Below are 27,834 nucleotides of genomic sequence, written 5' to 3' on the forward strand. Positions count from 1 at the left end.
GCTGCACTGATGTCCCCCGTCTTGTGTGGAGAGACTTTTCCCTGGCAACCATCTAAAACTAACCTTTGCACTCTGAAATGCTTCTTTAGAGCTTGCCTCTACCTGTGCCTTAAAATCACTCCCATCTGTCTTTGGTTAGGCAAGAGACTCCTGCTTTTTATGCTAAATTGTTTGTTTTATTGTTACTTAATCCTCCCAAATCACCACCACGCCCTCACATCTCCCTGTCAGCTCTGTCTGATATGCAGATTGGGAAAGGTTTGGGGTGGGGACTCTATTATTTGATCGGTACATTTAGCCTAGCACAAGGAGACTGATCCCTAGCTGACACCCTGTGCATCATGATAACGCAAGATAATAATAGAGGATTTTATAGGCTAGCAGGTATTTACAGGGCAAATGATAAATAACAAAGGGAGTTGGTGTTTTGTGTAAGCAAAGAAATATGATTAAACCTTCTGCAGGAACTTGAGCCTATTCAGTGCATAAATCTTTCCTAGCCTTTCTGCTACATTAATACACAATCAACTCCTATGAAGACCTAACTCCACTGCTTTCAGTGATCCACAGTCCTTACCTGTAACAGTAGCCATGCTCAACTGAAATTATATTTAATATTTTTCCTAATCAGTATGGAATTGAATTCTTTCTAAGAAGTATTCTGTTCATTTTATGTGCCGCAACTGGAGCTCCGTCATTAGAAAAGAAACATTTGGGGGTCTGGGAAACAAAACAGGAATGCCAGTAAGGTAATTATCATAACAGTCGACTCTGGGAGTGCAGGAAGTGGTGCTCTGTGGTGCGAATGCTGCTCCTCACAGCCCCCAGCTGAAATTAGACATTTCCACTAGATAACTCAAAGCAAGTTTTAATATTATTTTTAATCATGAAAACGGTTCAAACACTCTATGGTCTATTCATTACAGCAGGAGTGGTTATTTCATTTTTTAATAGGAGCACTTACAAACAATCCAAGTGTAATAACCAGCAGCATAAAATTATCAGTGATTGAGTTGATGCTGAACTTCTCACTTGTCAAACAGCGCAGATTGTTTTTTTCCCTTTTTCTTAGCTCTTAGGTAAATTTCACTGCTAGCTAGCATCTCACACCAGACAAAGAGCAGGGAAGGGATGAAAAAACACGAAGCATATGCATTGCAAGGCCAACACAATTTCTTGTTTGTGAATGAAAACTAGGGCTGTAAGCTAAGTGGGAAATGCTGGCTGGGAGCTGTCTTGATTTCTCGCAAGCAAAAACATCAGGGATCAGAAAGCTGGTTCAAAAGGCAAGTGAAAGTTGATGAATTACTTTGTGCGTGTTTTAATTACCCTATCATCCTGAGATTCTTGTGTATTGATCTGAACAGTAGTAATAAAGCACTTTCCTCCCCTCACTCCCTTCTAAGCATTAGGGCTTTGTTTATTAGGTATGCTTCTAAGGAGAGAAATTATTCATCTTCCAGACTAGCATGGAGAAAAGGGCGAAAAAAATACAAATGGGCGGGCATGATCTCTTCTGCTATTCAATATGTTAAATCTAAATTGTTCATATAATTATTCCAGCATGTATTTTCTTCTAGGCTGCAGTGAGGCAGAAAAATTTAAAACATGAGAAATTGGACAATGCTAATGCGAAGTGAAATGTAGTTAAATGAATGCGAAGTGAAATGTAGTTAAATGTTACATTCCTTTCAATGTCATTTACCAATAGTTATGTATCATACTAAAATGAAAGGAAAATATTAGCCTGAGAGTCGGTATATTAGTGGGATTTACAATAACTAATATTTGAATAACCCCGAAAATAAACCTGAAAGGAATATTACCAACATTTGATCAAGAACAGCTCTCGATAAAGGTGGCTGGGAAGGATACCTCAAAATAATTTTGAGAAGGTATTTTTTGTGAGCTCATCAGGGATCCTTTGTAATTTAAAACTATTCACTTTGAATATTGAATTGTATAAATCATGATAATAAAAGATAAGGTTAACGACCTTTATGAGGTAATGGCAAAAGAAGACAAAGGAAAAAAAGTGGTTTCACAACAGCACTGAAAGGAAAGCATTCTAAATCACATCTTACATGCAGATAAACTTGGACATTTATTTGATCCCTAAGTTCCTTCAGGAACTTGCCCCGAGAATTTAGCTGAGCTAAAAATTGCAAATTCTCCATCAAATCACAAAACAAGACACTAACAAAACTGAAAATGAAGTCTCTCTATCCAGTTTTTCACTCAGCCACCAGGACAAAGTGCCTGTCTCCCCATTTCCCTCCCATTGGAATGGGGCTGCCAAACTCTGCTAAGACTTGTGAGACACACAGGCAAGCAGAGACCAGTGGAGCCCCTATGAAGCTCTTGTATGAAGGATGGGGCACATGTATGAGCGATGGGATTCCAAATCCCATCTTTACCCAATAATAATTAATAATTAAGTAATACTTAACACCCATCTAGTGCTTTACAAGCATTAACTAATTAAGCTAATTCACCCAAGGTCAGTCCTTTGTACTCACACAATACCCAAGATCTTTTTGATCATACACCCTAAAGAGTAAAAACAGTATATCAGTAATGTTAGTTTTAGCCTAACATTATTTGGAGATTTTGATCATTAGGGATGGAATTAATCAAATATCTACTGTGTCCCATTTTTGCATTTTATCTTCCATTCTACATTTACTATTTTTATCTTTATTAATAGCTACTGCTCAGTGGCCTTAAAGAATTTCTCCATTCAACAGAAACTTTTCTTTCCAGAGACTTATGCTAATTAGTACCTTGTTTGTAGCTTCAGTGTGATTTATGAGCTACTCTGAGCCCTGAATAACAAAATATCAGGCTATCTCCATAACTGTCTATTAATTTGTTTATCTTTCTATCTGTCCACCTATCTGCAGAAATTTAAAACAGTGCAATAACTTCCAGATCAGTGACATTAATGCAGCATTAGATTAAAAGAATGTTACTTTATACAGGCATAAATGTAATTTAGAGGCACTTAGAGGAGGCTATATACTTAACATGATTCTTGGCCAGCGAAGACAGGTTGATCCCACTCATTTTGGGATTGCTAATTTGCAGTTAATTAGGAAGATTGATTCTGTTCTCTGATGCATAGGCCCAACCCTAAATGCATTTTTCCGGTTTCCGTGGCACCATGCTAGTTATCATTGTCAAGGTGCACGTATAACTGAATGACACGGTCCTTCATAAAACATAATACTTTGGGAGTTTGGGAAAGTAAATCTAGTCACCTTCAGCAAACATTTTTCTGGTTTACTCTGTAGACCAAAATCTAGTGTCATCTGCATTTAAAAAACTTTCAAATCACATTCCTTTGAGAAGGTTTATTGTAATTAGCAAATAAAACCAGAGACTTGCTTTAATGCTCAACTAAAATAACATAGCTTCATAGTTTGAAGGAAATAAAATATTGACATTTTGCTTGAAGGAACTTGTATCCTTAAATAAATGCAGTGGGCATGGCATACTTAAGCTTGTACCTTTTATAGAAGCTAACATTTATTTTCAACGTGTTATCTCTTGAGGAGGTTCTTCCCCTGTACTCTCAAAATACAAGCTGCTATGAACGGATTTGGGGGAGGAGTGGAGATGGAATTATCGGCAGCTGGTGTGGGCTAGCAGTAAATTGCTGCTCCCTTAGAGCAGGGGGAAAGCTGGAGGAGCTGTGCTTCAGGAGGGAGTCTCGGGGCACAGTGTCTTGTGGGACTGTCCTGGCCCAGTGCAAGTCACACCTGACGTATAAAGACCAAATCTATTCATGAAAAGTTCATCTAATAAGCTTGAGCTTTCTTTACACTTTACCTGATCTCAGACTGGCCATTTCTCCTCCATTTGGGTTTTGATACTGCTGTAGGTATCAGATCCTTGGAAAGATAAACTGGGACAATTCCTGATGTACCTCTGTCACACCAGACTCCGCCTGCAATGGTCTTCCCAGCTAGTTCTCTTTCTCTGCTTCTGTACATTCCTCATGGATGTTACAATAGATAGCTGTTGCACACATCATCCTGTCCTATCCCTATCCTACCAAAGTTATAGCTACACTGGGGTATTCTTCTGTGGTCAGACAATTTTTCTGGCCTGATTGTTTTAATAAAAAGCACGCTTTCCAGCAATTTTGCCCCAGAAAATCTGTTCCAGGTTATCTGCCATGGGAGTATGGCACTAATTACGCATAAATAAACAATTCCTTCATTTATCACTTTACAAACAATGAGGAAACTTTCCAAACAAGTCTATGGAAAATTCCTAGGTGTTCTAAGACAGCGAAATGAGGTGTGTCGAGTTCAGTCTGGAAAAGCACAGATATACTAAACCTGAGAACCTATAGAGAGCCAAAGGCATTTTCTTATCCATTTGAGGAAAGAAAGAGATAAGAAGAAATGAGATACTTGCTATAGAATAGTTCCCAGACTCAGTAATTTTCCTTTCAAAATTTCAGTGTCACTGTGTTCAACATCTTTCTCTTATCCCTTAACCTTTCAATTTTGTAGTTGTCAGTGCTCACAGTCCCATAAGCCTCCCGTTGCAAATAAAATGAAAAATATAAAATACCAAAATATCGACCAGATGTAACCATGCAGGGTAGCAAGAACAGGCAGTGGACACACCTCTCAGTCAGCCCCATCAGCTCATTCAATATACACATGTGGCTTGTTGTCAGAACTTGTGGTTGCAGCCCAAAAGGATCAGGATCAAAGCAAGAGCTTTCCTAGTTCAAAGCCAAATTTGTGTCTTTGCTGGCTCATTTGAATTTTTCATCCAGACTTTCATGGCTTCCTTGTGTGCTTGTAATTACCACATCTTTAAAACCTGACAATCCCTTCATATGGGCCAAATTCTTTTCTCCGTTTGTGCTTGTGCTCTGCACAGGGGTCCAAGAAAAGATATACATATGCTCTCTGCAACACAAACTTTGGGCCCAGATCTGGTCCATTGAAATGCGAATAGAAAAATAAGCAAGTTATGAATGTGTACTTCACAGACAGGAAAAGAAAGCAATTCAGAAGCTTCTGTACAGTATCCTTGGGGCCTGATATGTACTTCTAGGGTCTCCAGTAGACGTTAGGATAAGTAGATAGCTGAATACTTTCCCTTTGAACAGTAAATCAGTCCAAATCTGCCTAGCAGAAGAATTAAGCAAAAGCTTAATTAATCTTGCATTAGAATTTCCAGTGGATGCATCATAAGTTCTCTCCTGGTTGGAATACAATCTCCACTTGTGCGCTTTAACTCCTGCTTAGGGCTTAGCTCCCCTCGATTTCCATGACCAAGACGATGAGCACCTTTGCAACTCTAAAACAACACAAAAAGAGCATGACTTGTCAGCTTCCTCTGGAGTGGGAAAATCCCCTGTAAGCAGAAAGTCAGTGAATCTAAGACTCACAGCACCCACACGCACATGCTCAGGCTACACAAAGTTTTAGGTCACTTGTTGGAAGTGAAGACTAGATAGCAGAGTTTAGAACAGGCAGCAGGAAGTTTTAAATGTGGTGCGGAGAGAAAAAAGACCTAACCTGGAGATCATGGGGCCATAACCAGTTTTAGTGTGCTTTCTACGCTACTTTTACTGGGCACATAATATAAGTATTTTCCAATGTTCTGCTTCCCTATGATCTTTTACTGGGCACAGTAAAAGATCATAGGGAAGCAGAACATTGGAAAATACTTACAGAAGGCACCAAAAAGATCTACTTATTTAAACTTCTGTGATATGTGGGTTTTAACCTCATTAACTCTTCCTCAACCAACAGTATAATTTCCAGCCTTTCACAGGTTTTCCATTCCCACACTTCTGGAGGTCCTGTCTACATCCTAGCAGCCAGATAAATTCTCTTAAACATCAGCTTAGCTTTTTCCTCTGACTTCCAGTTTCTTCTTTCCTCCATTTTATTTCCCTTTTCTTTCCTGATCTCCCAACGTGTTTCATGACCACCTCTGAGCAGAGTCAGCAGCCCAACTCAGCCGTAGTGACTCCCATTATCCCTCACTTTCCTCTGTGCGTGCTTAAATCCTTTCCTGACCTCCAGCAGGCCTTTCTACCTTGGATAATCCCACCGAGGGGTGCTCACTAGGCTGGGAGTCTCTCCTGGGCTTGCATCAGCCTGCTACATTCAAATCTCATGCTCTGAGGCTTCCTCAGGTCAGACACATTCTGCAATGAATCTGACCTGGGGAAGCCCTGAAGCACAAGATATTTGAAAGGAGGATCAGTCTGAGGTTTGCAGCAGAGAAGGGGGGCAGCGGGGTGTGTGTGAGATTCATGTTCAGACCAGGTCTTATTGTTTCTGAACCAGTTTTTCCACTGCTAGCTAACCATCACAGATACCCAAACCACATTTCCTAAGCTACACAGCAGGTCAAATTACTTGTTATTGAAGTGGAAATAAGACATGGGGCTTTTTTCACATTGTTTTCCCTAAAAAGTACTTTATATAGGTGTGCACAAATGTACACATGTAAGTGCAATGAAGCATTTAGAGATTACAATCATTCCCTAAATATAAATGTTTATCATGCTTGTTTAAATTGTGAAAGTAGTATTAATTAGGATTGTTTGTTTACACTGTTTTGGTAGTGTCAAGATGCCTGACTATAACTATCCGGACCTGTCCACCTGTCAAAGATCAACTGGGTTGTTTTAGCATTGTCTGCCAGCAGGAAATCTCTGGGTCCATACGGGCCTCAGAAATAAATGAAAAAAGAAAAGGGGGCGTAAAGAAAAAGAAAAGGAAGACTTTCTAAAACATGCAGTTCTTTATGAAAACCACATGCTTCTCAAAAATTTTTGGTTGTCATTACACTGCCATATTTTAGTATTTGTAGAATTTGAGTACGAAAAGCAACTAGGTACAATATAATTATTTTCACATTTAAAACAGAAACAAAAAAATATGCTTTTGCCTGAAAACCTTGCCAGAAAATAGTTGCATTGCACGAATCAGTACTTTAAAAAAGGAAACTCATTCTATAAGTAGTTCTCTTATCCAGCTATGCCTAAAATAGGACTAACTCTATCTAGTATCCCAATTACATAATATGGTATATTAAAATAAGTCCCTCTTAATGTTGCGTTGCAAAGGGTTTGGAGTCCAGGAACAACGTTGGAATAGGGACAGAGTGACCTTTTAAAAAGAAAAATGAAATGAAATACACTTTCATTTTTCAGAAATATGCATGAAAGTAAAAACTTGACAGCATGGAAGAACATAAGCAAATATATCTTTTTATTTGAAGATAAAAAGAAGCAGGGGCTAGATAGGGAAAGGAAAAAACCTGTGAAAAAAACGGATGATGCAGTTTTTACGAATAAGCAGCTTAATGTATCTTGGCACCCACAGTAAGCCTTGTAGGAGCTCAAAGTGCCTCAGGCAATCTGTGAGCAGAATAGCAATTTTATTACTTTGTCATTAAACCAATTTCACAGCAGTATTGTTTGTTAATGAGCAGCGGCAAACGAGCGAAGATGTCACACACTGGAATAGCAGTGAGATTTGTGACCCAAGCTCAGAGCACTAAGATGGAAAGACCATGGCTATAAAAAAGGAAATACTTTGGGATGAAATGCAAAGTCTATACAGCAGAGCTTGTGTTTATGAGCTACCATTTTGCTAAGAGCTGTGAGAGAAATAAAGGTCTGGAAATATGCAGTTAAAACAGGGCCTATAAAATTAAAACCAAATTAAAGTATAGCAGAGGATTACTGTACAGGCTGTACTCTGCAAAATATATTTTAAGTGATGAGGTGAAATCTAAATCAGTTTTGTTTGAATTTGGTTGGTATTTATAAAATTCAATAAAGCCATACCAAATTCAAAACCAAAGCAGCAGCCCAAGCCCTATGGTCTCTGATCTATAAGCTTCACTTTGAAGAAATTCAATTTACCAGTACTTAATTAGCAACTTGTCCTCTTTTTATAAAGTAAAGATAATATATAGGTTTATATAGGAATATAAATACTGAACAGACATAATCAGTGTCCCTGCACACATGCACACACATACACACACATGAACAGACACACTCAGAAAACACTCTGATTCTGTACCAAACAGTGAATCAGAATCACCTAGAGAAGAGATTACATGAAGCTGAACTGTATCATTTGAAAGGACTCCTTTTTTTCCTCTTCTTCTTCTTCTTCTCTGCTATTTTCCTTTTTTTTTTCTTTTTTTTTTTCTTTTTTTTTTTCTTTTTTGAGCCAGGGCTGATCTTACAAAGAGATTGGGAGAGAGCCTTGAGGGATACAAGAAACAGTGCCAAGCAGGCACATTATTGAATCCCTGCAAGGCATCCCGAGGTAAGTTTGCTGCCTGAGCTGTCTTTCCATGTTTATACACAGAGAAAACTAGTTCAAGCAATGCAGTAAGTGGATCAGCATGACTGACTTAAAGGAAGAGGGGAAAATTAGCCCACCATTTTGCTCCATTTGCACTAGAGATGGGGAAATAATTTTGCTGTCAGGACTTGCTTCTGAGCCACCTCCTTTCTTTCCTGTAATAAAGCCCCACCCCATTTGTTTCTATTACAATCACATTATTTAGCATAATTATCCTCTTAAAAATATCTAGATGACTATAAATGCTTCCGTTCTTCTGCCTGTTTAATACCTCACCCATGAGGATTTCGGCACAGTAGCTACCATACATTTGTGGAATGCTTCAAGGGCTCTGGCAACAGAATAAATTTAGCATATTTGTGCATGACTGTGTGCCTGCGTGGATCTCGCTCTCAGTTTCTCACTCTCCGTGTGCGTAGTCAATTTGAACAATGTATTTCACTTCAGTTCACAAGCCCGCTGACCTCTCTATCCAGTGATTAATATTTTTAGATGCTTGGTTTCATAGCTTGGTAACTCGTGCATGTTTTCTGCTATTTAACTAAGTGGGTAAAGGGGACGCTGCAGGAAATGCTCATTGTTGAGCAGTAGGCGGTGCTCACAGTTCTGGGAGCTCAGCTTAAGACTGTTTTCTGCCTGACAGGGCAAGACCCCTAGACAAATCCCTGGCTGGGTCTATGGTAGTTGGCAGCCATTCAAAACTGGTTCTCTGCCAGCAGTATTACTAGATAGCCAGACAGATCAATTCACTTTTACATTCCCGCCATTATTTATAGCACACTGTATATCTGCTCTTGCTTATGAACTAATGATTAGCAAATACAGTACACATAAAACATAAGCATTTGTTCTGTGCAAAGCTTTCTGTTGCTGATATTGCAGATAGTTTTACAGGTCACGGAACCTTAAAAAGGATTTAAAGGGCATGTCTTGTGTAACATTTGTTCCTTTGAAAATGATGCTCCCTTCCTATTTTTGTGTAATTGGAGAGGATAGAAAGGTTTACTTGCTGCTTATGTTTCATTGAATTCTTGTATTTCCCCTTTCTACCACAGACTGCTAAGGAAAACACGTAGGAAGAGAGGCTTATACAGTATTATTTGTTATTTAAGAACTGTAATTCTATGTAGCATTTAGGCTTTTCTTTTCAAAAAGATCTATCGGTAAAAACAAACAAAACAAAAACAAAACAAGAAAAAACATGAAAACCAACAACCTTGCTTGATGTCAGGGCAACTGCAATTTTGTAAACAGTAAAGAAGGGTAGATGATTTGAAAACTTGGGAGAAAATACCACACCTTTACTAGGCCCTTGTGGCTGTTAAAATACTAGCTATAGTATTAAATTGCTTCAGTTACTTATGGTTTTGAGCTAGAATAGGAAAGGTCAGCTCAAATCTAAGGCCCTGGCTTCAAAGCAATACAGCTCTACTGAATTTTTAAAATCTAAATACAATCCAAACTTAATGGCCAAATTAATCCCTAGCATAAACAGAGGCCTGTGCAATTTGAACATTTTTAGCTGATCGCTGCTACTGATCTTGCCAAAAGCTCCTGTCAGGTAGCAAGGCTTATGCTTATTACAGTGAACATTATTTTTCTGAAGAGTTCACAAAAAGGGGGCAAACACACTTTCACTTCTCTGAAATGAAGTTCAAGACTACTGCAGTAAGTGAATTTTCAGAAGTTTCGAACCTGCTCACACTGGACTGTCTGAATTAATTCAGGGTGTGCTGCTGGTGGAGAAATGCTATGTCATAAGAAAACCTGGTAATTTGGTTTCCTAAACTGCTAGTTAACCCATACTTTGGTCTGGGTTGAGGTTTAAGGGAACATGATGTCAATATGTGCTTAAGAAGTTGTCCCCTTTCCATTTGGCAACACGTGCACCAGAAAACTTTCTGCATAGCCTCAATTCCCTCATTGGGAACAGAGCATTTACAGGTGCCCACAATGAGGTACCCTAGGAGTGCAGTGCTATGACAGGTGCTTTCTAGGACAGCGAGAATGCAAAAATTAACATAGCAATTGTAACCAGCATAACTAAACCAAAGTGATATGCATCCAGTGAAACCTGGCCCAATGGAACAGTAAAGGTATAATTAGATTTTCTTACCACTTAGCATTAAAAATAAGTGAAGGGGAAGAATAGAAGTGCTGAACAACATAAGATCCCTAAAGGGCACATGCTCTGATAAAACCCTTCTGCTCATAAAAATGTGACTAAAGCTGATTTATGAATGTTTTGCTCCTTATGTGATCAACTCCACACTCAATGTGTACAAAAGCCCACAATACCTTTTAAGACTAACTTATGCTGGCTTTGTATTACATGATACATCTATCCAAGATGTGATCAATGCAGAGTCAGGAGTGCTGGCTTGGCAAAAATCTTCCCAAGTCAGAATTTTCAGAGAAATTTTCAGAATTTTCATGTCTAGTGACTGGTATATAGAAGTGAATAATCCAGAATGATAGCCTTTCTGCACCTCTCTGAAAGCTCAGCTGTCTTCCTCTTTTTTTGTTATTTGGAGAATAAGGTTGGAATGGTGAACTCCCTAGTTCAGTGTTACCAATAAGGAAAGAGGAATTTGCAAGAGAAACTGTGCGCTGGGAGAAATTAGATTTACTATGTTTCACCTTAAAAAATACCAATGAAAGCAGAAAGAGATTAAAAATTTGAATCATCAGAGTGGGGCATTTCTGTATTATCAGGAAAATTATAGTCCAGAATGTGCTTATTTTCTTAAATAGATTGCAATAATTCTTTGATATCTACTGGTTCTATCACTTCTTTCTTTTTCTTCTGGATTTCTTACCTAAATTCAATTACTGATGTAAAACTCTGTCTGTATAGAGTTTCTCAAATCAAAATTCTGTATTGCACTTCTATAGTAGAAGTCTCTCCTTGGCCAAGAATATCACTGAGGCAAGATTTATCAAAAATTCATTTTTCATTGTGGTTTTCAAAACATTGCATTTTGAAGGGTTTTTTATAAACCATCTTTTATAAAGCAATATAAAATATGCTGTATTTCCTTTGCTTGTTTCAACATAAATCAACCCCCAAAAAAGTTTCTTCAGCTCTTTACATTGTCTGGCCTTGTTCATTTGTAAGCCTGCAAGTTTAATAAATACTACTTTCCCTGTGTAGGAAGAATATTCCCTTTTACATGGAGGGAACAAAGCAAAGGAAAACAAAACCTACATTTTAAAAGCAACGCTACATCTCAAAAATGAATATATTATATGTTGATGGGCAAAGTGTCCTGTAAAGCAGCCAGTAAGTGCTTTGGAAGACACTGAGAATATTTCTGGGGTTTATATTGAAAAATAAATCAGGATTTTTCTATTAACTGTAAAACCATGTGGAACTTCCTTAACATTGTACACTTTTGTGAAGGTCTTGAATGTGGTGAGGTCTGTCCATGTATGTTTTCCAGTATGTCTTTCTTTCTCTCAACTTTAACTTTCTAGTGCCTACTCAAAGCCAGTAGTTTAGTCAATCAGAGCTGTAATGAGGAGAGAAATGAAGGCACAGTAGCTTCGAGTTCACTTATTCTCAGGAGAACAATATTGTTTTCCAGAGGGAAAAATGGAGTACTGCTGATCCCTTGGAGCTCTTGCTACTCAGATCTGGGGAGTGAAGTCAGGAAAAAGCCACTTATTTGATTCAAGATAAGACCTCTTCTCAGTTACTTGCTGTATCATTAGCCTTTTCCTTCATCCTTCATCTCTCAGACTTTACTCTCTTTATGGATGAAAATTAAATGCCATCTTACTCACACGTGTTTTTTCCTGAAGCGAATCATTAGTTTAGCTTTTTTTTTTTCATAAAATTCATGATTGATGTCTGTGGCCTCAATTATAATGAGCTAAAATAATTTTATGTACAACCAAAAATTTTTAATCTTGCTGAGTATCCTATTGCTAAGTTTAGTCAAAGGCCACTGATAACAAAGGACAAAGTAGTCTGCTCAGCAAAAGCCAAGATGACTGTTGGCTGACTTATTCAAGAACAAACACTCAGAACTCATTCTTCAGACAAGACCTAACTCCATTAGGCTGTCATAGCACCTGCCTAACTCTCAGTCATGTTAATGAAGTTATCCATATGCTTATAGACAGGCACACGCTTAAGTAAACTGCTAAATCAGGGAGAGCAAGTCTCAACAGCCTTTGGCTCATTGAGGTTCTGGAGGGTCATGTTTGCATAAAAGCAGTTCTGAGAAGAACTTTCTTCCTTAGCCACACGACTTTTTGTTTATTTGTGCATGTCAAAATTCCAGCTCAAATGTATTTTTTTTCTCTCCAAAAATCACAGACAAACCAAGAAACAGAGCTGGTTTGAGCATCAGTTTGGCTCCAACAGTTCCTTTAGATTTTAAAAACTATATGATAGTAATGCAAAATTAAAGATGAGTCCAAAATCACTTTATGAATCCTGGCTGAGGTGCGTGTTTTCTGCTGAAATCCAGCATTATATTAATTTTATTTGATTGTGCTTACTGCAAGTATTTCCTACAACTCTACTCAGAAACTTCTGGTTTTCTTCTTTTGGAGAACTAGTCCAGGACACCTAATCTGTATATTAATTAGTCATAATAAGGCAGCTCCCAGAATCTCCAACTGAGATGCAAAGCTCACTGTGTGCCTCAACCATGTTGTAGGTGGGTCAACTTCGAAACCCTCACATACTTTTAGAAATAAAACATGCATATCTCTTTTATGTACATGGATAGCTTTGGAAATCTGTCCCCTAAAGCATTCAATCACCTGACAAGTCTGCGCTGCCTTTCTGACAATAAGTATCAATAGTGAAGTCAGGAAGTGGATTCAGCCTGTAAATGGCGTACAGATACCAGAACGTAGCACTGAGATGGAGCTGTTTGCTTCCACAGAGGTGTTCAAACAGTAATTAAACACTGAAGCAACGAATCTGAGCTAGTGAAAAAGTGCAAAAGCTTGTTCTTGGAATATCATACTAACATATTTTGGTGTTATGTGAAAACATATTATAGCATAAGATAAAAATATATTTAAAAACTCACTAAAATACATTAGGTGGAAAAGCATTAACATAACGTAAAAACATTTCATTAAAAAAATATTTTTCTCCTAAATATAAATACATTTTGTTGCTTCATTCTCTGGCTTTCCCAGACAGTCACACTGGGCCTCTGTGTTAGTAATCTAAGCAAGGCAGTGATTGGGGCAAATTAAGATGACATTTCCAAAGTAGTTTTATTTCTTGAGTCTCTCCTTCTGATTGTCTGTGTTCCTGTTTTGAAGTCTGTTGGGGTGAGCTGCAGTTTTTCCACAGATTTCAATTTTGAATTACGAATCAGCCCTCAAATAGCGTTTGAAATAACTAACTCAAAGAGCTTTTGCAGGATGACACACAGACATATGGCAGTTTCCTGCAAGGGATTGCAGCAGTTTGTGTCCATCTCTTCCTTTTTTCCATGAGTCATGACATGGAGATACTAACAAATGACTGAAAATACCTACAGTAACACTTGTACCACCACAAAGCTGCTACAGCCCCTTTGCCAGCATAATAGTCTTCACTATTCACTAGCACAAGAAATCACAAAAAAGCATCTGTAAGCCACACTACAAAACCTGTACCTTACATAGGTGTTTTCTGTCGAGCTCAGGGCACAGATTTTATGAATATTTACTCCCCCAAATTTGGGGTGTATAAATTGTTGCTGCAGTATGTGGTGACTTTAAATGGACAATGTGCAGTAGTAATGCAGGATATACCACCAGGGAGACAATACAGTGGGGAATTATCCCATAGACTCCTCTCCAACAATGCCCCTCCCCATGTGTTCTTGATGCTTGGTCTGAACCTGACTTTGCACAATAACTTACTTCCAAGAAACAGACATTTAAGGGGATGCAAGCTACCTGTAACATGAATTTTTGCAGTGGATACACAGTACTTTTTGCTCACACTGGCATGCTCAGAAAAGGGCATAAAGATTCTTGTCAGGCTGAAAAAAAAAAATGCAAAAAATATCAGCATCAGAGAACTCAGAAGGTGCTCTGGCATGCATTCTTCACTTCTGCTGTGAATCTCAAGATTAAAAAAAAAATGACCAGGCAATGAAGCAATGACTGCTTTAATCAATGTGTTTACTTATAATCTTCAAATAAAATAAAATAATTTTATTTAAAGGAAAAAGAAAGAGGATGCATGATGCTTATTACTTTTACCTTCCTCCGAGGTCCAATAGTTATTGTGCCTGCAACTTATATACTGTAAAGTATAGAATCATAGAGTATTCTGATTTGGAAGGGATCTATATGATATAAAATTTTGGGACGTTCTGATCCAATGACACTCCTGCTTGTCCCAAAGTAAATGAAACTTTGCTGTTATTGAGAGATTTTACATAGTGCAAACCCAGGGGAAATCAGACTTACCATTCCTGTGATGGCCTAGAACTAGGTCCCTGAAAACTGCTGGATCATGACACAGAATCATAGAATGATAAAATTCCTAAGGCTGGAAAAGACCTCTAAGACGAGCAAGTTCTATTGTCAACCTAGCACCATCACCATGTTCACCACTAAACCATGTCCTCAAGTGCCACTTCAGCACACTTCCACCTCTCCTTCTTTTGTTGGCCTTTGTTTCTTTCACTAGAAGCCAAAGTGAATTGACTTTGATATCCCTCTCCATGGTATTCACTTCATTAGACAGATGATGGCTTTTGTTTTCAGATGAGCCACATGTTACAAAGAATCTTATGTTCATCTGCCTAATAGGAAATGTATCTGAAAGAAATCCCTTAAATTAGACTTAGATTAAAACTAAATAGAGCTGAAGTAAAACAAAATGCAGAGAAGCACACATATTTCCTCATCACAAGCACAAAAATTTGCCACAATTTCTGAGGTGTACATCAGTGCTCTTCTCCTTTTTAAACCAGGGATTCTAATAACTTTTAGTGAAACATGGTCATGGAGAAACCACATTCTACCATATTCTGGTTTAAGTTGTGCTTCCCCAACACAAAATGTGGGCTTGCCCACAAATGTATTTGAACAAGAGCCAGTCATTTCAGGTGTATGACTTTTCTGTGCACCCTGTAGAAGTAAATTCCTTCTGTATCTCTATATTCTGCCCTCCCACTTCCAGGGTCATTTTTTTCCCTCTTCTTTCTGATTGCTGAATTACATTTCTTTTTACTGTCTGCAATGGTAAAAGATTATTTACTGGGCTTTTTTAAACCCTTTTCTTTCTTCCTCCCTTTCTGAGGGAGGCATTAACCTAGACAGACATGAGGACATTGTAATTTTTCCATCTACCACTCGGTAAAAAATTTATCTTATGGATAAGAAGTATTTCATATGCCAAAATATTTGCAATTTCAGCTCTAAGTTTTAGTCCAGTTCCTACCAGTACTTGCCAAAAGTCAATTACCAGCATTTGCTGTGTGGCTTGTAAAAAAAGGGCGAATCTTGTAATACACATCATACAGTCAGAATTAGTTGTTTTTATCTTGTGTAGTCCCTTAAGAGAGACAGCTAACTGACCGGTTCCTGAAGTTGAAAATGTCTATTTTTTATTTAGGAATTAAATATACAAAATAAAAAGCACAAAATGAGGAAAAAAAAACTTTTTGTAGATTTTTTAAAACAGTAAATCCACACTTACAGGAGAAGAAGACAAAGATATTAAGAAAAAAAAAAAAGCCCAGACAACAATAATCAATTAAACATTATAACATAAAAAAAAAGGAGAAAAAAATTTATCCAATTTAAATGGTGAGGTAAAGTACTCTTTTATGTTCCATTTCACGTCCTGCAGGAACAATAACATTCTTTTGAGAATCAAAACTGAAATCTAGACATTTTTAGCTCACAGAAAAATATGTGTTTTGATTGAGCACTTATATGAGATTAGAATTCTTAAATATCAGTCCAATTATCCACATAAAAAAATAATCTTACAAAGACTTTTGAAAAGTTACATGTGAATAACAGTTACAGAACAAATTGTAAACCAGATTCTAGTAATTGTAGCTAGTGCAATCAGGCCCTCAGCCATTATCAGAATTTCAGTCAGAAGAAGGTAAATCCTGTGCAGTGTAGGGGAATGGATATATTAGTAGCTAGATATTTTTGTGCCCTTTATTGTCTAATTATCTCCAAAACAATAGAAAACGTATCATGTCAAAATTGGGAAAATGAGAGGTGAGACAGGGAAGAAATAATATTATTAACCAACAGGAAACTGAGCATCAGGTAGACTAGGGGTTTGGTTATTAGTGAAACTGTAGGAATAACATGAAATACATCTCTGAGGCATAACAATAGCAGAGTTATGTTCTTTGTGTTTGCTCATTACGATGATTACGTACTCATTACTGACCACTGTTTGCTATGGGTTTTGATCATTTCAGTGCTGGATGTTTCCCTGGCTTCAAGGAGATGTGGGTGGAAAAGGAGTCAGCTCTAAACTCCACTCACTCCTACTCTTTCTTTATTTACTTGCTGCTAAAAGAGCAAGTCTTTTACCTTTCCCTTCTTTTCATAATCAGAGTCATCATTTACTATTAATTGATTTATAAGCATTAAGAAGGGGAGTAGGTAACTGACTCAAAAAAACAGACACAATTCACTCAAAGTCCCTAACTCCATAGTCTCTCCTTCCTTTGTGTTGCCATCAAAGAAGAATAAAATAAAAATCCATCATTTTTTTTCCAGGCTCACCATCGTGAGTCTGAGTTTCTGTACCCAAGGATTTTGCATTATATGTTTGCACTATCCACTTTACAAGCAGTTTTTTTAGTAGCTGGTAGGACCTCCAATGGCAGACTATCCCCTACTCTTGCTGAAGGATGACAACGGTGATTTATTAGGTCTTTCCTTTTTGTAACTACCATGATACTGTAATGAGCAAGTATTCACTTCACACTTCTCTTCCTGATAATCTACTGGTATAGATCTGTGGTTTCCTTTTAATGTCTGGTTCATTAGATGGTATAAATGTGTGTAGCATTTTTAGCTGTGGTTGAGAAAAGCAGGGAACGTTGAGGTTAAGGTTTATTATGACTGTCATGTTCAGGAATGGAGTGCTATATACTATTCCTGCTCTGAGTGTCTGCACATAACTCCAGTTGACACTGGAGTTATGCATTTGTCTGAAAGCTGCTTATCACTTTGTGAGTACTTTCTGTTTCTAGAGTTGATCAGAACAGAATAGATCTGAGTACCAATTATTTTAAACTTTCCTTGAAACTTTCTATGCCCCTTGGTTAAAGACATGATAGCATAGCATCCTTTACTATATTTTACATAGCAACAGGTAATAGTTCTGTCCCCAAAACCACAAACAGAAAAACATTTAGAATATTCAAGAGTGTCATTTATTATGTAGAGGGCACTATACAGTTGCCCTCCCCTGACACTTGAAATATAAGTGCTTCATAAGGGAATAAACCCCTGAAAGCTTGGTTGCAATTTACTTCTTTACTTCCTGCACACAGTAACAATGATAATTGAATTGAAAAGCATTTTAAAATTCATAAATATATAAGTAGCCATTATCTAGTGGAAAACATATGTCTGACTATAGGACCTGATCCACTACTCAGTTGCTCCAATTTTAAACTAATGTAACTTGACGGTAATCAATGAGGGGGCTGTTGTGCAACTGAAGTAGCATAAGGCAAATAACATTTTTAGTACATGTGAGGTTCGTTTTGCTTAAAAAGAAGGCTAGCATTTTCATTGTGTGTTTATTTTGGGAACCTTAAACCAAATGCCCAGAAAAACAGGCACTCAGAATAACTGGGTACTTTTAAAACCTCCTTCTATTATGACTGACAAAAAGCTGGGAGTATTTAGCAACATACTTTTGTTACAGGGGGAAAAACATGCTGGGGTTTTTCCTTTTTGGGGGGTAGAAATTTGTTTTTAAAGTAACCAATGTAGCTGCTCAGTAATCTAATAAGAAAGTGATTTCAGCTGGAATTTGTTTTGATGGTTAAGACAAAACTTCATAGGTTGGTTAATGGAAAGTGAACAGGATGAGCTTTATGTCTTCATAAATGCAAACAGTTTAAGATCAGAAGGAGACCATTAGAGTCTTCAGCCTGAGCTATTTTCTCTTCAATTTAACTCAAATTATCTCTGCACTGAGCAGACTTCAGTTTGGCTGAAGGATTTTTTTTTTTTTAAAGGCATCCCACCTCAATTTTTCTAAAAGTCATTGACTCCTGAAGTGTTAATCATTACACTGTGTATTAGTAAAAGCATGTGTGGAAAGCAGAATCAGTAATTCGCAATGCTAAGTTTATATAAAACCAACAATCCTCCCCTGCTGCTCCCCCCCAACTCCTATGCAAACCTAGCACCATAACCTAAGGGATGAACATAAGAGAACACAAGGCTCTGGTGTTATTTGCACCCTTCTGATAGTTAAGCTTTTTGTGGAGGGTCTGCTGTGGAATTTCAAAGACAATAAGCAAACTTGCACCAGACAAATAAAGTTGCATTCCTTTACATTTTAGATGTGAGACATAAAACAGATGCAGTGCTGTTCAATCCTTTATCAAGGTGACACAACCCCAGAAAGCTTTGATGCTGTCTATTGCAAATCTCATGAGAATTTGAGTAGGAAAAAAAATCTGATGAGTTTGTTTGACTCGCCTTTCTAAGTACATATATTAAGAAAAGGTTTCTGTACAATTCTCTTCCCCTCTCTTTATTGTGTGGTTTGCTTTGTTTGCTTGAATTTAAAACTGCCATTACGTGAAAGTGTTGCAAGTATAAATAATTTAGAAGATAACTCTGTGGGGATACTAATAATAAGTCCCTGCTTTTTCTAATAGCTACTCATTATGGTTCTGAGAACTGGCATTCAAGTTACACAACATCACTGTGTCACAGATATTGTGGATGTTGACAATAAAATAATTTTGACATCTTTTTAATTAAGTGTATTTTCCTTCTTTAAAATGCCCCTTTTGTTTGCAACTGATTTAAATTCTCTAAAAATACCCACAGGCTTCTTGAGTACCGAGATTGATGGACAGGCAGATACATCCATCTGGTTTTATCTATCTTAAGTGTGCGGGTGTAATACTTTTCCCCAATAAGAAGCCACAACGATACAATTATCTATCAATGAACATTTACTTCTAAGGGAAATCTAATCAGTTAATAGAAGTTAAGAAAGACAAATGTACAAAGGTAATAAGTGATTCAAACTCAAACAGTCCTATTCTGTTCACTCTCATTTAAAGAAAAGAAAAAGGTTTTAATAGGACTTCTCTTATTTTTACCGCATCATTTTATAAATTGCTTTGCCAACCCTTCACAGCAAAATAGCAATTTAAAGTAGGCTAACATCGAGCTCAGGTTTTCTGCACTTGGTGGTAATGATAGTGCAGATGCCCTTTCAGACTTAAGTCCAACTGTTGAGTCTTTTTCCTTATTTTTACACTTTTTATATGGTCCCCAGTAAATGAATAGGTGACATCAGTCTGAATAACTGTTGCTTAGAGAAATCAAGCTCTTTATCATGCTAACCTCATCCTGAGATCATCTGAAAAGTCATAGGGCAGGCAAGCACTGTTTAAAGCAGTCATAATCTGTTGCCTATTTCATGCTCCGCACACAACAAACAGAGAGGATTAAACAACTGATGGTATGTAGAGGCCATCCTCTCACAGAGATGCATGTTGTTTCAGGACTTGGTTCTTTGGACTATATAATGGAGAAAGATATTAATTATAGATAATCATAAACTCTTCAAAGCTACATTTTGGGTTTGTGGTTTGTTTGGGGGATTTTTTAACAAATATTGTAGACGTTTGTCAGAACCACATTGACTTCTTCTGTTCCAAAGGGTAGCTGTGTAGAATATTCTTGGGAAAAATTATTTAGATGTTAAAGGATACACAGTCTATTCAAACAAAACAGAACTCAAGAACTGAGAGGAAAGTATCACTTTAAAATACTGTGGAAAGCTTCATACTAATGACTATTAGAGTTAAAATCACTGATGAGATGGAACAAGCCACAGCTGCAGCTACTGCAGATTACTTGGCTAACAAACTTACAGTAAACAGAGTATTGTCTAAATGAAGTTCATGTTTAGTATTATTATATATATATACGGGTTTATAACCTGGCAAACAAAATTGACAGTGAACCCAGAGCAACATTAATCCATCAGACATTCTTAAATATGAGTTTTATTTCTTGATACTCCTCACACATTCATTCCCACTGTCCCAAACCCACATGTAGTTCCTAGTGTTCCTAGAGTTCTTTTTCTCACACCTCCACTGTCCACCCCTTTTCCTATGTCCACTTCAACAAAATATTTCTTTTGCTTCTGCCTTCATCTCTTCCCACCTTGACAATTGTAGTCCCCTTCTCCCAGGACTCCAAGTCACAGTTCTTCTTCCCGCCTTAATGTATCAAATGCTGGTGCTTCACATACATATAAAAAAATCACCTCCTAGTTTAGGCACTTCAGCAATCTTCCTCCCTCCTTTTCTGTATCAATTTCAAAATTGCCTTCTTTAAAAAAATGTTGAAACATACTTCAACATAGATTTCTCTTTTTTTTCCCCCATTGTCCTTTTTTCTCACTTTTTCTAGTGCTGTCCTCCCCTCAGTTAAACAACCTCAGTTGAAAAATACTTCCTCTCTACCATAGCTCCCATCTAAAGAGCCTTTCTGTATCTAAAGAGCCTTTCTGTATCATTGGCTAGCCATATATTTTCTCCTTTGCCTGTACATACCTCTTAATTTCTCTCCATGGAAACTGGTTTGGGACAGCATTCATGAGGAAGATTAATACTCTATGGCATGCTTAAGCAGTTATTATAGGTCTGTGCTATATCAGAAAAAAACAGACCATGATCTTGGTAGCACTTGGAATAAATTTGGCAGAAGGATTAAATATGGAGTTTGGGTCTGGATGCAAAACATGCCCAAAAAGATTTTCTCTTTTTAATTTTCATCTGGTTTTTTTACTACATTTGAAAACAAAGTATAGGCACCCATCTTAGCTGCACATCTTTGCATTAGATTTGTCCTAGCAATCAGGTACATGGAACTGTGAAATTTGTGGAATTTCATATTATGATGTTTTCATATATGTTCTTTTATAGACCCTGGTTTCTTGAACTAAAGGAATACAGGTCCTCTAGTAGGGTTTTTTTGGTTTTGTTTTTTGTTGTTTTTGGGGGGTTTTGTTTGTTTGTTTGTTTGTTTGTTTGTTTGTTTTTACTGGGAACACATGTCAGGCATCAAAAATTAGGCAGCTAACTGGACCACTCATCTCATCAAAACTGATTAAGGGACATACATAAAATACAGCTGGATTTTTCAACTCAGGCTTCTGTCAAAACCCTTTTAGAGTGCTAATTTTTTATTTTCCTATTGACCACTATATTTGTTTTTATTTATTTCACTGACTGATAGAGCTAATGCACTTCCTGAAACATCTCCGAGAACTCAGGTGAGACACCAGAGACTATGCTGTCTTAGGCTAGAATTTACTAGGATTAAAATGGATGTGGCATTACTAGGGTCTGCTAAACTTCATGTGATTCATAAAGATATAAAGAATAGCTTTTTTCATTACAATGATGCTAAAAATTTTGTGGATGATCCTGTAGTCACACTGGAAAGACTGATTATAACAACTGGGGAAGAATTAAGGAAAGGAAATGGAAACTTAATTCTCCTTTACTAGTCAATCTAAATGGGTGTCTGGATTTGTAGTTTGTAAGTTTTCTTCGGTTTGGACAATGAATTCAAATAAAAACATTGGTTTTGTTCCATTTATAGTTAATTCTTATCAAATTAATTTTTAAGTTCTTATGCATGAAAGTACGATGCTGAACTATTTTCTTTGAAGATGCTGCCTGTGAATTTGGTACAATCTTTTCTCTTTTAACTGGCTTTTTGTTTGTTTGTTTTACATAATATTTCTATTGACCTTAAATTTTGTGCTTCTTTCTATGTTAGGTTAAGGATGCTATAAAACGTGGCTTGAGCTTCTTAAGAAAATTTTATTATAATATTGGCTTATGAACTAATTAAGACACAATAAAAGACCTGTGTAGCCTATTTTATAAAATATTTCCTCATTAATATATGTATCTGTTAAATATGTATCACATTTGAGTTGCATGCGAGCGTCAAGAGCAAAACCTGCAATCTTTAGTTTAAGTTAATCTTTAGCTTTTGCAATCTCTGAATTTTCCAGCATCATCTAGTTGCTATCTAGTCCGAGGAAGCTTAAAAACTTTTAGTCTACACACACTTTTTTCCACTGGTGAGCATGCAAAAATCTGCTTAGAATGGGATATATCTGAGAAACCTGGAACTGTAATCCTAGCAGTACCATAAAGTCCATGGTTATTTTATTATATAAAGGACCTTCAGGACAGAATAGGAACACAAATACGTATACAATGACAAATAGGCAGTAACCTGCTCCACAGCGACACAACTTTCAACACAAAATCAGCCTTGCCTCATGGGCCAAACTTCCCCAAGGGCCAAACTCAGCCAAAGTTTTTGTACATCAGCCATACCAAGCTTTACACAAAAGAGTCAAACAGGGTAGAGGGAGTGATATCCTCAATGACTCAATGGCTAGAAAATTCACTTGTTAAATAGAATATATGTTTGCAGGTCTTCTCTTCCTCTTGTTTTAAATCAATGTCTTAACTGTTCCAATTGAGTTGAGTTTCTCAATCAATGGGCTACTGAACATAATGTTTCATCTTTACTCTTCTTCACTATCATGCCTTTCTTGTTCCCCTGATTTCCAGTTCTTTTGTGTATGTAACAACTAGTCACTAGAACAAAATTAATTAAGAACATGGGCTTGACTGTACAGTCTCTTGGTTAAGGCTCCAACTTCAGATGTGTGAAAGTTAAGTGCTGGTTAATTATGGCTGTAAAATTGCTTAATTTGGGTGGAACATCTTCAGAACATGAACTGAAAGGGCTTTGTTTACTGTACTGACTCTGTGGGTGATTCAAATACTCTTTTAGAATGTGATGGATCCATGCTCATGTCTGTGTTCCAAATTAAGCAGGATAGGGAGGTAAAACTTGATCTCCTTCTTCCCAGATAAACAGTCAAATAATAATGGTGTTGGCTAAAAAGGAGAGATATTTATCTCTGTTATTATAAGGGCAAAAAGGCCTGTCCTAAGATGTCTGTCTTAGGAAGATGTCTGTCATAGGAATCCTGATGGGACATAAGTGTCTAACTCAGAGACTGAGCATGGTTACTGCAGAAAGTAACTGACTGTTAGGAAACACAAATGTACAGCAGCAAAAATGATGGCGGGATGGGATATTAAAAAATAGAAATCTACATTCCTAAAGAATTTAGGCATTTTCAGTGTTAAGTGAAGGCTTTTTTCTTTTTTCTTTTTTTTTTTTTTAACCAAAAAAAATGTAGTTAGGTATCTAAGTCCACCTTCTGGTGATTCCTGGAATATCTAACCATAGACAGAAAATTCCTTGAAAGCAGATCACCTACAATTTAGGAATTAATGCCAACACCCATTTGCTAGTATTGCCTTCTAACTCAGAAATTCACTGAACATTGGGATTAGCTTTACAGAGCCTTTGAGGTTTTTGATAATAGAACTTGATAATTTTGAAAATTTGCCTTATACATTTGAGTGCTTTACTTGACCAGGATGAAGTGATAAACATTGTTGGATACAGCCTTGCCATTACCAGTTTTGTGGACTCAAATTCAGGTTTATACACATTCTTAGAAGCCTTTACCCCTACGCAGTGTAGGAACAATTAGTGAAATTCTGAAAATTAAGCCTCAGCATCCTATCAGTCAAAACAGTCAGAGCTAATATTGAAGTCCATCAGCAACCAGTTATTAAAATTATGTAAGATCACAGTTTCCAAACTGCTCTCATAAAGACAGAAAGGTAAATATTAGATAGGTTATATAGATTGGGTTTAATTTCATGACAAATATCTCAATTGTATGCAAAATATAAGATAGTGGAACACAGTGCAGAACTAGCCAGGTTTGACTGAAGAAATACATTTCAAGTTTCTTTCTGTGGTAGGATTTAATTTTCAAGTGAGCTATTTAAGTGGCAATGACTGCATTAAAAAAAAAACATCTCCAGCTCCCCATCCTTTAATAGAAAAAAGAAAAATACATTAGAAGTGCTCTCTTTAGCTGGGAAAGCCAACAACTGAAACATGGGACACTTGAGCACAGGCTTCTCCAATGCTCTGCTCTGCCCATAAGCTAGCTTGAGTACAGAAATCAGGAGAACCCAGCCTTTCAAATGTTTTAGAAAGAGCAAACCTTCAAGGTTTCAGTCCTTGCTTGTTCAGAAGACAGAAGCTTGTTCAAAAGAACAGAGAGACAAGGAATGGTGCAACATTCACATATATGTCCATCAGGACCCTTGCAGAGGACCAGCAAGATTTATCACTGACTTGCTGTACTCTGCAACTATCTCTGGGGAGCCAACAAGGTAGGCTAGGGAGCGAGACTGAGCCCTGGAGAGATGAAAGTCAGAATATATGAGAGCCTGGAATATGGAGGGATAGGCTAAGGAAACAGCTCCACAGAGATTTTTCAGTTTTTCCATCCCAAACCATTTGGCTTACAACTAAGACACAAGCATTCATAAAACATGCTCGTATGTAATAAACTTTTAAAAATGTTTTTAGAACATTTCCCCCTGATTCATGTGGAATACAGAGAACACAAGATGGGATGAGAGACAGCAAAATTTTCACCAGTATGGCAGTGTATATTTACCTCTTCATTCTAGCATACTTAATATACTGGTCCCACACTTGTTCTGCGACCAGCTCATCACTGTAAAGCATGTATTCCATAACATGGCAGGCTGCAGTCTCATGGTGTGTATGGTGTTGACACATCTTTAACTACTAAGACATTAGAACCTCTGGTTTGATGAAGTCTTGCCAATATGATTGTAAAAATTAAAGGGAAAACATTTAACATCTGCATCTACAGGAAGAAAGATTTACATAAGCAGAATCTCCAGTACCCAGACAGTGTAAAGAGCAAAACACAAAGGATATCAGCATGTAGGTATGACTTACTGAGAGGTTGTTAGGTGTATCCGGATAAGAGCTATAACTTGGGAAAGGGGAAGATGTATTTATACATAGTGTATTATTTATGCCCATTACTTCTAATTGACTAACTAGTTCTCTTTCCTCTCACGTATACTTTAGTACCCACCAACCAAAGAAAGATGTCTACTGCTAAATATCTGCCAATTATTATGGACTTTTGCTTAATATTCTATTGTTCCACTGACAGCACAGTTTTTAATATATCATTTTATACTATCCTGTACATCATCATTTTCCTGCCTCCCTTAGGGCTCTGGCTGTAATAGTTCTTATTTATTTGCACAAGCTAACATATATGCAAAAGATCTTATAGTCATGATGTCGCCCCCACCACCCTCACCTCTTCCCATCTTTGTTTTTGTAACCCTTTTTCATCTGTTTTTAAAGTTACAGTATAAAGAAATGTGAACACAGCATGTGTGTGGACACAAACCAGGGTCAAACACAGCTTCTCTCCTCTTCAGCAGCGTTATACTGCAGCCTTTTACTGTGCCCTGTAGGTTTGGGTTTTTAGCTAATAAACTGGAAAACAGATCATAAGGGAAATAAAGGAAAACCCTCTTGCTATACCAGTGGGTGAGGCAGGACTTTAACAGCCTGTGTAGTAACAAATCACCTCACAGAATCTGCTCAGCACCTTCTAAGAGAAAGAATGGAGCACTGACTCTGGGCTGGCAGTGCTGCACTCTGGTTAGCTGCATCAAACGCTATGTCTTACTGAGTTCTTGTCCACCAAATGCTTTTTTTGAGGAGAATCTGAGGCAGTATAAGCTGGAGGTGCTTGCAAGCACATCACTATGTCTGAAACAGAACAGACATCTTTAGGATCCTAGTTTTCAACCTTTCAGTAGTGTGTTTCGATAAATATATTTTGGCTGTGTTTTTTTGTTTTTTTAAAGTGGGCTCTTTGGATCCAATTTCCTGACATTCCCTGGTTGACAGGTAGAAAAATACACTTTTTTTTCCTTCAGATTTTAATAACAATGAAAAAGTGTACACACTTCATGGTCGAGACAGGACAGTGGGTACAAAAAATAGTTATCTTAAGGCAAAATTTACTGTTAGGGAAAATGGAACATTCCTTCTGAACTCACAAACTGGTAGTGCATGTGCAGGTTGGTTGTAGATGGTTGCTACAATAAGGCTTCTTTCATACAGGTGTGTTTATGCCCCAGGCTTGCTGGCCACAGTCCATTCCATTTACAGAAGCTGAATTAAACAATAACTACCGCATTGCAAAAAGAAGAAGGAAAAAAAAGGTGAGCGTCAAAGGAGATGCCTGAGAGCTTTGTTAGGGCCAAGAAAAACCCTGTTGCAGTTGTCAGAGCTTGTTGATGTTGCAGAGAATGGCACTTTTTTTTTTTCTGCTGGATTTTGTGGTTCTGCCTTAGGAAAGAAAGTAAAATAGAACGGAAGAACAAAGTCCTACTCTATAAATCAGCAGCTGCTCCTTGCCAGATCAAAGGAGTGACATTTTTGCTCCTGGACTACTTGTCCACTTTAGGTGCTTGACAGACAGCTAACAGCTGGCCTGTTACATAGTATAGGAGAGTTGGGCTACATCTTCTTCAGAGTAGATGACAAGCTAATCAGATACCCATAGCACAGGACATGTGAGTGCACCTTGATCTCTTCAAACATACCCACTACATAATTGCTAAACACCTTTATGCATTTTTGGCAAGTTGCTACTTAGGTAGTTTCCACTGAAATGTAAAAGGGAGAATTAGTGCCTTAATCTTATTTGATCAGGGAAGTTAAACAGATGTTAAATTTGTTGACAACTCTCCTTATCGGTCAATTTAGAATTGATTAAAAAAAATATGTTAAATATTGATACGTAAAATAGATGTAAAGTACTTGAATGTGATATTATTCGAAAACTACACTTCGTTTGTGTTTTTTTTAAAGTTACCTAAAATGAGGTTCCTCATCTCCTGATTGCGTTCCCAAGACTGTTGGAGCCTAATTAGTTTTGAAAATCTTTTCCTAGGAGTTTAAGATGACAAATTAACACATCTTTAAATGCATGAGTTACTTAAGATTTTAGAGGAGATTTGTTTTCTACCTTTAACATGAGTTTCTAAATGTTAGCAAATCAAAGTGCATGCCAAATTAGCTAAAATTGTATTTAACATCTCCACAAGACGAATGTATACAAACATGGAATTTTAAAGTCAGTAGTAAAAATTTCAAAGTGATTCAGTTTCTAGTTGATTCCCATCTGCAATAAATCAAGCACAGGATGAGGTTAAATGCTACGGCTTGTGTCTATTGACTTAACATTTTATCTGTAAGATATGAATAG

At 37.2% G+C, this 27,834-nt stretch overlaps 1 protein-coding gene across 8 annotated transcripts in view; it reads left to right on the plus strand.

Annotated features, from left to right (window-relative positions):
- Positions 1 to 27,834, plus strand: part of MEIS2 (Meis homeobox 2) — a 175,426-nt gene that overhangs the window by 132,841 nt on the left and 14,751 nt on the right. Inside the window, exon 11 of one of the 8 annotated variants that reach the window (XM_059849810.1) lies at positions 26,685 to 26,785. The exons of the other annotated variants lie outside the window; for them this stretch is intronic. Coding sequence (XP_059705793.1) covers positions 26,685 to 26,739 — 55 coding nt within the window. The 3' untranslated portion in view covers positions 26,740 to 26,785. The remainder of the gene's footprint in view (positions 1 to 26,684; positions 26,786 to 27,834) is intronic. 8 annotated transcript variants of the gene reach the window in all.

This window comes from Haemorhous mexicanus, chromosome 6, assembly GCF_027477595.1.
Source record: "Haemorhous mexicanus isolate bHaeMex1 chromosome 6, bHaeMex1.pri, whole genome shotgun sequence".
NCBI lineage: Eukaryota > Metazoa > Chordata > Aves > Passeriformes > Fringillidae > Haemorhous > Haemorhous mexicanus.